At 40.7% G+C, this 15,336-nt stretch overlaps 1 protein-coding gene and 1 pseudogene across 10 annotated transcripts in view; both read right to left on the bottom strand.

Moving 5' to 3' along the window:
• The window catches only part of PRLR (prolactin receptor), a 153,290-nt gene that overhangs the window by 10,050 nt on the left and 127,904 nt on the right, over positions 1-15,336 (bottom strand). For all 10 annotated transcript variants that reach the window (XM_039842679.1, XM_039842689.1, XM_039842683.1 and 7 more), the window contains 7 exons: positions 12,353-12,461; positions 9,450-9,582; positions 7,272-7,441; positions 3,932-4,101; positions 2,394-2,535; positions 1,115-1,214; positions 521-590 (listed from right to left, as the gene is read on the bottom strand). In XM_039842679.1, coding sequence (XP_039698613.1) covers positions 521-590; positions 1,115-1,214; positions 2,394-2,535; positions 3,932-4,101; positions 7,272-7,441; positions 9,450-9,582; positions 12,353-12,422 — 855 coding nt within the window. In that variant the 5' untranslated portion in view covers positions 12,423-12,461. The remainder of the gene's footprint in view (positions 1-520; positions 591-1,114; positions 1,215-2,393; positions 2,536-3,931; positions 4,102-7,271; positions 7,442-9,449; positions 9,583-12,352; positions 12,462-15,336) is intronic.
• LOC120586506 (uncharacterized) lies at positions 14,055-14,173 on the bottom strand (annotated as a pseudogene).

Raw genomic sequence — 15,336 nt, 5'->3', positions numbered from 1 at the left:
ACACTTAAATTTCATTCCATTTGAATCAGCCTAAATGGGCCCTGGCGAACGCCAGCCCCACCGCACTGATCCAGTCTCAACCGAGTGCCCAGACAAAGTAAAACACGTGACAGGAGACTCTGCTACTACGACCTTATGTAACGGACATTCAGGTGATAGAGGGGGTGGTGGTAGGTCCCTCTTTTGTATTAAATTAATATTTACACTCTTTCTAAATCGATTCTTTGTACAAAATGTTTGTGTCTGTGCTATAAATAGACGTGGTAAATCTAGCGAGCATTATTACGTGTTCTCACGTTTCTTTGGCTTTCTCTCTTTTCTCTCTGACGTTTAGGGTTTGATAGTAAATACCTTCATGCCTCACACATCTTTCTGTAAACACACATGCTAAGGAAGAGGGACACCTGGGTAAAGATGACAGAGCTGGCCATGCTAAATTGATGGGGATCATGCGTGCAAATGAAAAGGTAATCATTGTAAATTGGGGAGTCACGATTCATTCTCCACCTCTGACACTTACCTCCAGCAAATGAGTATCAAGTCCTTTTATTTTTGGCCCAGGAACCGGTGGAAGGATGCAGGTGACCATGCTATAAAATAATTTGTGAGATAGGGTGAAATGACCTGTGTTCTCACTTTGTAGTTTCTGAAAGATTAGTATTATCTCTAAATAGCTACTACATGGACTATGACAGATAGGAATTAAACTTCTGGGGCCACATGAAACTAACAATCAATGGTGAAGACAGTGATTATAGTGGTCAGCTTCAAAATTAGCTCTGGCTAACTGAGGAGGCGGATTTTGAAATTAGTGGATTATTTGGACTATTTGCTTCCCTTTATTTTAGCTGCTCTTGGCAGATTTTTACTATTCCCCAGCTGTGAGCCTCAGTTTGATGGGAAGAGCAACAGCGTCAAAGAATTCATTCTGTGACTTTTGCTAGCACTGATAAAACATTTGTTAATGGGTGAGCACACTGCTGCTAATGCCAAAATGAGGTACGTGAATTATCCATAGGTTTCCATCATCTCTGTATTTATAACTTTTTTTTTTATTTACATAGTTATCCCCGACAACTATAATTGAGAGGAAAGTTGATAGACAATGGTGTACCTATAGCCTTTCAAAGCCACTGCCCAGACCATAATCAAACAGATGACAGCAGAAAGAACAGCCACAAAGATCCACACGGTGGTATCTTTCAGGGTGGAATCTAAAAAAGCAAACAGCCAGAAAGCTTTGATCGTATACAGCAACATCAAACACAAAGGAACAAACAAAACTAATGAATGAAGACTTTGAACATAAGTTTTACTTCCCTAAACTTCTTTTGATCTGAAAAGCAATCTAAACTGAGTAGCATTAATGATGGGTTTAATTTTTCCAATATTATTAAATTTTAATACGTTGCATATATTTTATAGTACTCTACACTTTTAAAAATCCTTTTGTTATTTTATTTGATACTTAAAGAGGAAATTCAAAGTCACGTGGTCAGTTGCAGTAATAATAAAAGTTAACATTGATTAAGTTCTTACTAAAAGCCATCAGTTGTGTTAACCTCTTTATAATACATTGCTTTGTATGTAAAGATGAAACTCAAAGAGTGATTTACCCATGGGCATGTAACTATAAAGTTGCAGTCTGGGATTTGACTCTAGTTCTTCTGCTTCTAGACCCCTGTGCTTTTATTTAGGAAGAGCCAGGGCTGGACAAGACACGTGTCTTTGGTCAAGCAAGTTGTCACAAGCGCTAAGCTTCACCATGTGGTTTTGGGCAAGACTTCTAACTTCACTGAACTTTGGTTTCCTCACTTTTAATTCCCAATGGAAATTATGTTCTCTCTGAATATCTGAGAGGATTGAGAGGACCAAACAAGGTAAAGACTTTGTAAACTGTAAAGTACTTTAGAATTGCAAGATGAATCATTCTCCTGTGGAACACAAACCACCATGTTTACTGACACTTATCTACTGTGCTTTGACTAAGAGACCAACATGTAATAGACATCGGAGACAGAAAATCAGTTCAGTTCAGGCTTTGAGATGGGATATTACCTTACAAATTCTGGGAGAACTAGATGATGACCTTGACTAAATGATAGAGATGGGGCAGATGGGAAGAATGACCATAAAGCCCTCTGAGACACACCAAACCCATATCTGCAGTTTATCTTAGAAACTGGTCCTCGATGACAGTGACTCAGGGAGCACTGCTGTATTTCCAGATGTCTTTGTGTTGGTTGGGGAGATGATAAACCCACTTCTACTCATTCTTCTGACTAAGGCTCAAAATAATTTCTTTATTAGTAGTTACCACATGCAAATTTACTACATTTATTCTATTTAAAAAATATTTAAGGATATAAGCAAAAAGTCGCTAAGTCACTCACCATTAGGTATCTGGATGGAGCTCTCTGGGCCCCACTCACTCCAGAATCCATGGTCTGGCTTGCAACGAACCTGAACGAGATATTTCTGTCCTGGATATAAGCTGAGAATCTTAAACTGAGTTTGCTGCCCAGCAAAATGAGTCTAAGGGGGAACAAGAAAAACAGAAGTCACTCTGACTTGTGTTCTGAAGAAAGAGAATTTCTCTTAGATAATAAACTATTGAAGGAGTGAGGCCAGACAGTCAGACTTAGTAGATACCCTGTTCTCACCATTTCATTCCATCAGCCCATCTTTTCCTATTTATGAACATGATTCACACAAAAATTAACAGGTTTTCTATCTTTCCATTTGGAACTCTATTTAAGAAAGACATATATTCTGCTCCCTATCCCCTGCCTTCTAAATTCTCCTTTATGGAAGGTAGTAAATAGTCAATAAAATTGGAAAAGTACTATTTTGTAAACTCTAATGAAATAATTGATTCAAGGATTATTTATTGGTATAAAACCACTAGGTGGAAGAGAATTGGCACTCATGTATGTTGAAGCAGTAGTGCACAAATTAAATGTGACTTTACAGTCAAGGGATCAGATTGTGATCTCCCTAATCCAGGGGTCAGTTTTAGCATCATTTATGGTAGGTCAACCAGATGGTTTGTGTCTCCTGATATGATTCAATATGAAGCATATAATATCACCTCTGAAGTATTCTTGCTCCAAATTGTTCAATGTGAATCTAATCAAGTCTTTAGATCGAATGTCTGGTCACAGAAAATATGGAGTCAGATAAATTAATGAAATGACCCCATGAAGAACTAATCAGAAAAATGCAAAAGGTAAGACAGTCTGTGGGACAAGTGGCCCAGTCTCCTGGGCATGTTGAGACTAAAGAAATATATATATAACAACCAGCCACAATGTATTGTCCTGGGGCGGATTTCTGTTTGGACAAACTATCTGTTAAAGAGTATATTGAAGCAATTGGGGGATTAAAATGTGGACTGGCTATTTAAATGATATTAAGGAATTTTAATTAGTTTTCTATATATGATCCTATTATTTTGGCTATGTTTGGAAATCTTCCCCCTTTAAAAGAGTCATGTACTAAAGTATTTAAGAGTAGAATATCATAATGCCTATAATTTACTGTATTATGTCTTAACATTGAAGTATTTTAAAATGAATAAAAAATACTAATAACAATCAACTGGTTACACTGAGACTTTTGCTCCCAAGTAGTGCCATTTAAGTCATCTCATAGGCGTCTAGATCTAAGATATCCTGAGGGAGGTGTATGGAAACCTAGTAGAAGAGGCTGTTCAGTGCAAGGAAGGAACTAGCCCTGGGAGAGCTGTGAAGATGCTCCTCCATCCATCCCAGTGGAGGGGAGAAGGCCTTTCCACATCTGGGTTGGTCACATCAGCATCAGGAGGGCAACACGATGGCCCAATATTAGGAGGAAGGATCTGTTCTCGGTTTCAAGGGCTTCATCTTTGCCAAAAAACATGGTTCTTTCCAAAAGCTTCTGGTTGACTCACCTCCCACTCAGTTGCTTTCTCAGGCTTTAATCGAATTTCATATTGGAGTATGAGCCAACCAGATCTTACGTCAACCAGGGTGGGTGGAAACCATTTTATCCACAGATATAATTTTTGGTCTTCTGGCTGTTTTAATTCCAAAGTCAGGTTCACAGGAGGGTCTGGTTCAACTGTAGGTAGGAAAAAAAACCCCTCCATATTTAGTAAAAGTGATATTTGAACATAGAACTATGTGACTTACCATTTCACTCCACTATGGTTATGAGACACCTTGTATTTAAGGTCAGGTGCTAGTCAGCAGATTTAAGCAAGGGAGATGTGTAGGGTGCAAAATTTAAGGAGACACTAATGGCCAACAAGCACATGAAAGATCCTCAGTGTCATTAGTCATTAAGGAAATGTAAATCAAAATCACAATGAGATATCATTTCAAACCCACTGATGGCTGGAATTCAAAAAATGAAAAATAACAAGTGACATGTTAGAGATATGGAAATCCTCATACATTGCTGGTGAGAATGTAAAATGGTGTAGCTGCTATGGAAAAAATTCTGGAAGCCACTCAAAAAGTTAAACATAAAATTACCATGTCACCCATCAATTTCATGCCCCAGCCAACATACCCAAAAGAAATGAAAGCAGGTGTTCAAATAAAACTTGTACATGAATGTTTATAGTAGTGCTATTCACAATAGCTAATAGGTGTAAAAAACTCAAACATCCATCAATTGATGAATAGATAAAAAATATCTATAGAATGGAACATTATTCAGCCATAAAGAGAAAGAAAGTATGAACCGATACCTGCTACAACATGGATGAATCTCGAGAACATTATGCTAAGTGAAAGAAGCCAGATATTATATCATTCCATATATATGAAATATATAAAATAAGCAAATCTATAGAGACAGGAAGCAGATTAATGGTTGCTTTGGGGCTGGGAACAGGGGGAAATCTGGAGTAACTACTGAAAGAGTATAAAATTTCCTTTTGGAGTGATGAAAGGGGTCCGGAATTAGCAGCGATGGTTGCGTAGCATTATGAATGAACCAATACCACTGAATTGCTTACTTCGAAAATGGTAAAAAGAGTGAATTTTACATCATGTGTATTCTACCACAATAAAAAAATAATTAAGGAGGTACTTACTCTCGAGTTCCTTCAAGTACAGGTCTGTGAGTGCCTCCTTAAGAGTGAGGGGCCAAGGGTGCTGGCTTGTCTTACCCTAGTCTGAGTCTTGCTGGTCGGTAGCATTTTCTTTCTTCGTTTATGACCTCCTCAAATCAGTCTCCACACCAGGTGGCATAGAGTGAGTATAACTACAGTGTACTTGGCGTTATAACCTACAATTATCTACAAAATGAACTTTAGAAAATGGGCCACTAATCCTTATGCTTATATGTTACTAAGTAAATACCTAAGATTATTTTATATGTATTTACTAAACAAATATTGGTTATTTAATATAAGTTTGAAGTTAAACACAATCCTAAGAAATGCCTCTGATCAAAAAGTATTGTACAAAAGTGCATGTAAAGTTCAGGATGAATCCTTTCAAGCAGTTTCTCAACCTCAGCATTATTTGAACCTTGGACCAGATAATTCTTTGTTGTGGGTGTGTCCTGAGCATTGTGGGATAGTTAGCAGCATCTCTAGACTACCGTTTAGATGCCAGTAGTACCCCCCGTCTTCCCTCCCTGCCATTGTCAAATATCCTCTGGAAGGCAAATAGCCCTAGTTGAGAACATTATTCAATGACAAATATTATTCAATGACAACAACAACAATGAAGTCTATTTCTGGACATTATCTGCCAATGTTGTCTTTCTGTCTTATGTGTTATCACTGGATGAGAGTCAAGCTGATAGAAAATGTACTGCAGTTAACACTGATTTTTAGATGAATATCCATGGCTTGTACTGTATATGGCAGGGTTATATGAACACTTCTTTCATGATTTTGAAAAATATGGTCCAACACATTCTTTCAGGAGTAGATGTTTTCCAGAGTCAATATGAATTTGATGCATTCATTGATTTCACTTTTAAACATACTACTCTTCTTTAGTAATCTCATTTGTGTGTGTGTGTGTGGATACCATTCATTATAAGAGTTGCTCATTTTAGATCTTCTCTTGCTTTCACTGTTTTGCCCTCATATACTAAGTATTTTCATCTTTGAGGGCAAGGTAATTCAAGAAAGAGCTCATAAAAAAGAAATTATTTGGCATTTAGCATCTTAAAGACTTCATATCTCAAGTAAATTTATATGACTGGAACTTATTTTATTTCTACTTGTCAGTGGGGTTACATTTTTTATTTTCTTAAAATAAGATCGAATCCAGTTTCCACCCCAATGCTCATTGCAATGGTTTGCTGGGGGAAGAAAATATCTAAATGCAAACTATTTGGTATGGGAAACTTTGTAAAAGTTAGCCACTGATAACATGGCAATGCGATGATATGCAAGTAAATATTTGAGAGTCTTAGCCTAATTTTCCATGTCCGGTGGTATTAGGTAAATTGGGAAGACTTGGGTGAGCTTGAACCTAATCAGCTGCTCCTTAGATTATCATAGAAGATGAGGGCTGAATCCTGTCCTGGCTAACCCATCTCTTGACCTAAGTTTCCCTTTGTCATCTCTGACAAACCACACATGCCACTACAGTGATGCCTAATTGCCCTGCAGCTCCATGTTGATCATTCAAAGCAAGAAGCAGCTCTCAGAATGACTTTGTTTTACTCTGTCAATGACTTCTCCAAATGTTGTACTTATGATCTTGGCCTTCAGCCTCCTGTTCAAGTAGCACTATTTACTCCCCAATTGTTTTATTTTTGAAAGAATGGCTCTAGTTGCTAAAGAGTATATATACATTGAGAATTGAATTTAGGGCAAAGCAGCTGGACCTAGTTCTGCAGTGGAAGTAGATAGACTCTTTCTAAGAGCTGCTACTCTATGAAGGATCTCTGTCCTCCAGGGGGAGAGCAAAAAGAAATCCCAGCTTGTCAAGGAAGAAGGGGGCATCGATTGCAGGAGTAGGGTGGGAGGAAAGGATTGATAAGGGACACATAAGTAGAATATTCCTGTTGGGTGCAAGGGGATGGGAATAAAGGTCAAGGGAAAGCACAGAAACACAAGGACCCCAAGTGCCCATCTTACTGCCACGAATGACTCAATAAAAATTGGTTAAAAATATTCAGTTGAAAAGGTTATCGTAAATTTTCTCCTCTTTCTTTTTGGTGATCCATCTGTAAGTCAAGGAGACTCAAACCGAGTTTGGTTGCCGATAAATCCATAATGGAGTAACGAATTCCTCACCCATCGCCCCTCCCCTTACCGATGTAAGTCACGTCCACATAACGTGGATCCGAGGAACTGCTTCCCATCTGGTTCGTGGCGTTTATTGTGATGATGTATATTGTCCAGATGGAGGTGTGCTTCTTGTTAAAGTAACAGGAGTTGGGGCCACCGGTTTTGTAGTCTGGACACTCATGGGTGTTTGTATCTCTGCAATGAATAATACGTTAGGAGTGAGTAAAAGAGAGTCTGTTTTTTTCCCTAATAGAACAATACCACTGGATTTGGGGGATCGGAGCTGAAAAGCAGTTCCCCAAGCTTTTGAGCCCTGCCTTTTATGTCAGCTGGGAGTGAGACAGGGAAGAGAATGCTGGAGAAGGGGGTGGAAGTGTCATTTTAGAGCCTTAAGGACTCTGCTTCTTATCAACCCTTCCTTTCTACAGTTTGTGTGTGTGTGTGTGTGTGAGCATTGTGATAGATGCCCCTGCCAATAAACACCTGAACTTTCAACAACCCAGGTCCCACTCTACCTACCGTACTGCCATCGAGTCATCTCAGGAAACAGGCACTTCCCCTTGCACATAAACACCGAGGGGCCGTGCACAATGCAGCATTGCATTATATATGTTGAATTACATTTTATTGAAAAAAGCTTGAAGGGAATAAAGACCGATGTCAGTATATTTCAGATTGCACGAAGTCAGCAACAGAGTAATGTGACTGTGAAGGGAGATATTTCAGGCCCAAGTGGCTCATTAGGTGGCTCACATTAGGCTGGGGGCCTCGATGTAAGACACACTACACTGATGTGGAGGTGTATTCCGTTTGGGTTGCTGGTGTGAGCTCCTGAAATCTGTTTACTTGACACCCCTTTGGGTCCCAGAAGGGATGACAGCTTTGTGTACAGCAAAGTGCAGGCATTGGGAAATGGACCAGCTGTTGTTTTCTTCACTGGGGAAGGAGACAGCGCTCCCTGAATTTCCAGGAGGGTCTCACTGAAGTCTAACAAAGCCTTCACCCAGAGATGATCTCTTTTAGTCTGCAAGGCAACCTTAGCTCCAAATATGCCCTCTGGGAAATCACAGATTTTAGATTGGCAATTTCTTAAGGAAAAATCCTCACTTTCCTTTCCTTATAGGGCTCTTTGTTTTCTTGGACATGAAACAAGTTTGAAAAGTTACCATACCGCGGTTGTCAAGGATTGCATAATAATCCTTTTATGGTGCAAAGGTAATGATTACGACAGAAAATTATAAATAGTACAAGGTTTATAGAAAACATCTAAAGTTGACTAGCACTTAGTAAACACTTATGTGTGACCTTGGGCTGCAACCTAAGTTTGGGACAGGCAGTTGGAAACATTGCTACAGTAGCCCCCTTATCCGTGGGGGATATGTTCCAAGACCCAAAGTTGATGTTTGAAACCACGGATAGCATTGAACCCTATACTTACAAAGTTTTTCCTATGTATACATACCTATGATAAAGTTTAATTTATAAATTAGGCACAAGAAGAGGTTAATAACAGTAAGTATCAAAATAGAATAATTATAGCAATATACTCTAACAAAAGTTAAGTGGTCTCTCTCTCTCAAAGTATCTTGTTGTACTGTACTTATCCTTTTTGTGATGATGTGAGATGATACAATGCCTATGCGATGAGATGAAGACGTAGCGTTTCGCTACTGCAAAAGTTACTTGAACAAAAGCACTTCCATACTGAGACAGTCATTGTGATCATCAGCTATTAAGTGACTAACGGGCAACTAGGACATACAGTGTGTATACAATGAACAAAAGAATGATGCCTATCCCATGTGAGATGAAGCAGGATAGTGAAAAATTTCATCGTGTTACTCAGAATGGCACGAGATTTAAAATTTATGAACTGTTTATTCCAGGAATTTTCCATTTAATAGTTTTGAACTATGGAACTATGGTGGCTGGTTGCAGGTAAGTGAAACCATGAAAAGCAAAACTGCAGATAAGGGGGAACGCTGTATGTCGTATTGCTTTTGTGGCTGATGAGCTTATGCGCATTGAGAGACTTTAGCCAGAGAATGTGGACCTGGATGTTTGAGTCTCTTCCGCCAAAAGTGTGAACCTTATCAGTGCCAACCCAGGGAAGTGGGGAAACTAACTCAGAACCAATGTCATTTTGGCCAAGAGAGTGAGAACTCTCATGTGGGGTTTGATAGGAGAGAGGAGGAATTTTTACCCTTCCTTGTGGTAAATCAGCGTGTAATTGGTGGGAAGTCCTCCATCTGCCCCAGGCTTCCACCAGCAGGTGAAGGTTTCCTTTTCAGGAGAGCGACATTTAAAGATCTCAGGTTTTCCAGGAGGTGACTGTCCTAAAAAAAAGAAAAAAAGAAAGAAAGAAAGAAAGAAAGACAGAAGTTACCAGAGTCAGTATTAAGGTTCATTCACCTTTTAGGTCATTCTGCTGGTCACAGAAGCAGATTGATGGGACTGTGCCAGCGATGAAGTCTGGGGTTAGTACGCCTGGGGGTGGAGGGCTCAGAAATGCCAGAGCATTAGCATCTAGGAACCCTCCTCTGCGGGCTGCCTCGATGTTGGCAGGATGGAGAGAGGAAGAAGGGCAGGGGCTAGGGGATATTTGCAGTGGTGTGTGTGTGTGTGTGTGTGTGTATGTGCGCGCGCGTGCGCGCACGCGCGCATTGCGAGATGAAGATACCAATAACCTAAGGTCAAGTGACTAACTGTAAAATTTCAACAAAGAGTGAGCATCAAGAGCACGTTGGATACATATGGACTGAAGAGAGTGTGGTCCCTCTGTAATCCCACGGCGCCTACAAAGCTGATACCCGCCCACAGCACAAGGGTGACCGTAAAATGAATCCTCCCCCTTTGCTGATGACATGCCCCCTGGCACGTCTCCACTCTGCTCACTACCTCTGTATCTTTCTGCCATCCCAAACCGTGAACTCAGTCTTCGGTCTTTGAGTCATTCATTATGTCACTGATGTTCCTTTTAGCTGCTTCGGTCTCCTGTCCCCGTCTCTTTTTTTTTCTTTCTCTTTTGTTTTTCCTTAATTCCATTCATCTTTGACCTATGACCCAGTCTCAGTATATCTCCCCATTGTCCCCACCCCTATTTTCAAATCTTGGTTTTTAGTACCTTTTTATCTTACATTTCCTCCTCTCTCCTTGGGTCTTTATGTGGTGAGGGACAAAGGACTTCCTTGTAATTCTATGTCTCTTTTTTGGGGTAGGAAGCATGATAATAAGTAAAGAAGTGGGTAGCTGCTCTCCTGGTTATAAGCGATTATTATTATCTAAGAGCTGTATCCAGTCCCGGCTGGAGGCTAGAAAGTCCGAGAGAGGTGATATATACAATTCAATGTCAAGGGGATAGCATTTTTTAGTTGCCTAATCCCCAAAGCTCTTGGTGAGTCAGCCTCCTCTTCTCTTCCTTATCTGCCAGGTCCGAAGAAGGGATCAGTGACGCTGAGAATTTGCTCTGACGCTGCTGAGCTAGGGAGCCACATCCATCCACATAACCCCCATCAATCCTCTCTTTGGCTGAGCTGGATGCCCACATGTTTGGTTCAGGAATTTAAGAGCAGAGAGGAGGGCTGGCAGGTTCTGGTCTCAGTAACTCTGAGTATTCTCTCTCTTTTCTCTCACACCTGTGTCTCACCCCTTGTGCTAGCCCTGGGGTCAGAACTTCTAGCTGAGGAGCAGATCAGAATGAGCAAGTTTGGAGGAGAACCTGGATGGGAAGAAGGGGCCCTTGGCAAAACTGCTCTGAAAGAAGAATTTAATGGACTGGTATGACACAGTGCTCGGGGTGGGGCTGAGGACACCGGGCTGAAAGTGTCAAATGGAGATGAGCTACGCTCCAGTTTCCAGGCCCACAAAAAATGATCCATGGCAGCCAGCCTGGGCTTTGCTAATATTTCTAACACTGCTCACTTCTAGGAAAAATTTCTTCTGGATAATTTCACTGGTTGAAGCAAAGGCTTTGTTTTTGTTTTTGTTTTGGTCATGGCTGAGGAGGACTGTGTGAAGTAGAAAAAAGAGTTTGTTAAAGAAACCCCAAACCCTCTGGTTAATAATAAGCATACTCAGAAGCCAGTTAGGGCAATTGTTGATTATTTGAGTACTTAAAGTTTCCCCGTGGATTATACTGATCCCTGCTTTCCTTTTCCTCTTTCTCTGAAAGTTTATCTCTTTCACGTTTCACTGGTTATTAGCAGTATCTCTAGGAGACCCAATAGAAGACAATAAAGTAGTGAAATTACAATTAATCAAATGTTCCTTTCACCTTTTTTAGAGGAGACAGTTAAAATTAATGGACTGTCTACTATCTGTTGCACACAAACACAAGGACAACTATATAGGTACCATACACACAGGTACACATGTACGCCCACATAGAGCCTATATCAGAAACATGCACCCGCACTCCACACAGAAATATATATAGGTGCATACTTAGAGAAGTACAGATTGGTAGACACTCAGAAATGTACACATGCAGGGAGGTACACATGCAGATGATACACAGGTATATACAGAGAAGCATTAGCGATAAGGTACATAGGAGAAGTTAATATACACACAGATATATCCCAAGGTATACACACCCAGAAATACAAAGGCTAGGAACACAGAAATGTACACACAGACACACACAGTCTAGTGTAGCTCTGAACTTCATTTACCCCATTAGCACAGAAAACAGAGTTGTCTGTACCTATTTCCCACCATGTAACAGCAATCTCTTATGTCTCTTAACAGTTTTCCAAAGAGTTTTCACATACATTATTTCATTTGAGGTGGAGGAAGCATCATTCCCTCAATTTGAAAATATGGAAACCCACAGAGATGAGGTATTTAGAGCTGTTTCACTGCACTCCCAGAATAAGGATGAAAGTCAGAACACAATCACAAGCTTTTGCATTAATTGCATTAATTCATTTGTATTGATTTTTTGAATCTATTTTAACGCCAAACATTTTGCAAATAACCGAATAGCAGCAAACGGCATGTACATTTTCATTTCTCATAACGAGAGGACTATGATGGACTGACTCTCCACTCTTTCTGAAAACACCTCAGGATTTGAATTAAAGAGCAGGACACTCTCTTACTTACCATTCAGAAGATTGGTGTTGAGAAAAAGTAGCAAAATGAAAACAAATGTGGATGTCACATTCTCCTTCATGTTGTCTCCCTTCTCTTTCTATAGGAAATCAGAAGTTCACTGGAAGAGAAGGCATCAGGCAACTTTTTTGAAATGGCAGTCCGGTCAGGCACATGCACCACTTTACTCTAGGTGTTTGCAACTGATTCTTGCTCCTTGCTTAATGTGAATGACAAAACAGGAGGAAAGGAATGTAGGAAAATGTAACATGGTCGGATGGCTTGGCTCGGAAACATAGATCACACACGCTGGGAAAAATTCCACCACCAGAGGTCATCAGATGACAGTGTTCAAGGGCAGCCACATGGTGGTAGGCTCTTTTGTACATGCCCCAAAGAAAAATAGTTCTCTCCCCACCCAGCAGTCATCTGATGTGACATATGGCCCATTTGATGTGACATAGATTATATACCCTACCAGAGAACTGTTCTGGGAAGGCTTTGATCCACCAGCCAAAAGTAAACCAGCCTGATAAGTCAGTGTGACTGCAACCTGGCCTCACTGATGCCACAGAGTTAGGGGGCCTTCCTCTGGAGGTTTAGGATAAGAAGTTTCTGGAAATCTCCTGGGCTGTAGGCATGGCTATGAACCACACAGTGAACACTAGTGAACCTCCATGTGGTTTATTTCTCTCCTTTGGAAAAGCTCCATAAACAAGAAATGACAAACTCCAGTCATAATTCAAGTCCCCTGGGTTCAGAGTGTTAAGTAAATTTTGAACCTGCAAGGGTTGAGAATTTTGAGCAATTTATTATTAATATTATTATTTTTACCCTTGGAACAACTTTCAAAGCCTCTGAATGTCCTTGTAAGAATAAAAGATTTTTTTAAAGACATTTGAAAAGGGCTCGTTAGTCTTAGCAGGCTCCAAACGACTCAGAAAACAAAAGATTTGATGAATGAAGAATAAATTCTCAGAAACGCATGGCGTACATTTCTTTTAAATTTTATGGGCCTTTCTTTCTTTTCTTTTCTTTTCTTTTTTTTAAATTAAGAGAAGAACATCCAGGGGCAAGGCTGCTCATCTGGGGACATTTGAAATGACTGTTATTCGACAAGCCCCCAAAAGACCAGCCTTTGCCCATCACTCTTGGTCAGTGTTCCCCACCTGCCTTCTGGCTGCATACCACACAATGGGCTTCTTGAAGGCTTTGTCCACCTGCTCCTGTTCCCTGAGACATACTCAGAAATGTAAGTCTTAGTGACAGTAGAGGTTTGGGACACATAGGTGCCATCAAGTAGGGCTCCTGTGAGGTAACCAGTATGCCATCCTCTGGGGAGCTTCTAGTCACTCTTCCAGGATTTATTCCAAATGCACTCTGGTTATACATTCTAAACTGCCTGCTCCATCTAACCCCTCAGGATCATCTTATTTAAATCAAGTTGTTAAAGGCTCATAATGGGTTTAAAACCACACCTGCTATAGTAAATGCAGCATTTACTATGGCCCCAGCACTGTGCTATGTATCCAAATCTCATAAATTTCATTTAGCTCTCACAATAGCTGCATGAGTAGCACAAGGTATTACCATTCCACTTTATTTTTATTTTTATTTTCTTAAAATAATTTTTTTTTTTTTTTAGGTGAGGCAACCTTGCTGACCTCACAGGACAACAAAGGACCTGCCACATAAGGCTAACTCATTTTTTTCAGGTCTACAGCACCTGGTCTTCCTAAGTGGTCTGCTATCCAAGTATTAACCAGGCCCGACCCTGCTTAGCTTCCGAGATCAGATGGGATCGGGCTTGTTCAGAGTGGCATGGCCGTAGACTTACCATCTGGCTTTAACACATGAGGAAACTGAAGTACAGAGCAGTTTAGTAAACTGTCAGTCCCATGTCATTGGGAGAGAGAAATCTGGCAAATCTGAGCCCATCTGAGAAATCACCCAATTTTTAGCCTGTGATCGATGGTGCATTTATTGCCCCTTCTATGGGGGGAGACAGTGGAGACGACAGTGACTGACTCGGGGTGAACAGTGTGCCAAGTCTTGGGTGGGCATGGAGTCAAGAGAGCCAGGGCTCAGAGAGGTCACCTCAGCGACCCACTCTGCTTGTGCCTGACTGTCTCAAGTTCTTTATTCCCACTAATCCAGCTTCAATAGGTCCCTATAGCCCCAGAGGAATTATTTGTTCTGGAAATCTGGTGATCTCAGCCTGGCTTCGGGATGGAAATTCTACCCACTGGCTGAAGAAGATCGATAATACCCTTTTATTGAGATTTCCCTGCTCTTTTGGACATTGCATCAAAATGCTTGAGATCAACAAACTATTAATCACACCTTTTGGGCGGGGTCAGATGCTATCCAGATATCTCTGCTGAATCAGGGTACCACGTGTTTTGCAAAAGAAATGCCTGGATGGGGAGCTGGGTAGGGGCAGGCAAGAGCAGATGTTGTCATGAGTTACACTTTCTGGTGCGCTGCTCCAGGCTCAAAGAAACTCTCCTAAATAAAATTTTCCTATAACAATGCTTTCAGTAAGTATTTTATGGACTAAAAAGAAACCCCTTCCTCTGGGATTTCCTAAGATATCTTGCAAATTTGCTAACTAGCCAGGTGTGCTTCTGATGCCTTAAAACCCCTGTGCCAGGAAATTAGACATATTTATTTAACTGTGTTTCAATGATTTCCCAACACATTCTGCATCTTACTCCCCAGCAGGACAACCATAGTAAACATTGAGAGAGAAAGATGATCACAACTGCTCACTCCGAAGGGAGCTACGCTGAACGTTACCCCTGATCATACATTGTTTTTTCCCAGCACTAGGCACACCTCCCTCTGTCACTGATCATTTTTTATGGATGACAGACACTAAGCTGGGGACAAATCTGGTTTTTGTCTCTCTGAGTCCATTGCCCTATTGCAAGCAGGATCTTGATCAAGATTATCCACCCCAGTTGGGGCTGGAACACCCAAAAAGTGTTCCATAG

Source organism: Pteropus medius, unplaced genomic scaffold (genome assembly GCF_902729225.1).
Source record: "Pteropus medius unplaced genomic scaffold, Ma_sr-lr_union100, whole genome shotgun sequence".
In the NCBI taxonomy this organism is placed as follows: Eukaryota; Metazoa; Chordata; class Mammalia; order Chiroptera; family Pteropodidae; genus Pteropus; species Pteropus medius.
Note: the sequence above shows the minus strand (reverse complement) of the source record. Positions and strands in the feature narration are given on the sequence as shown.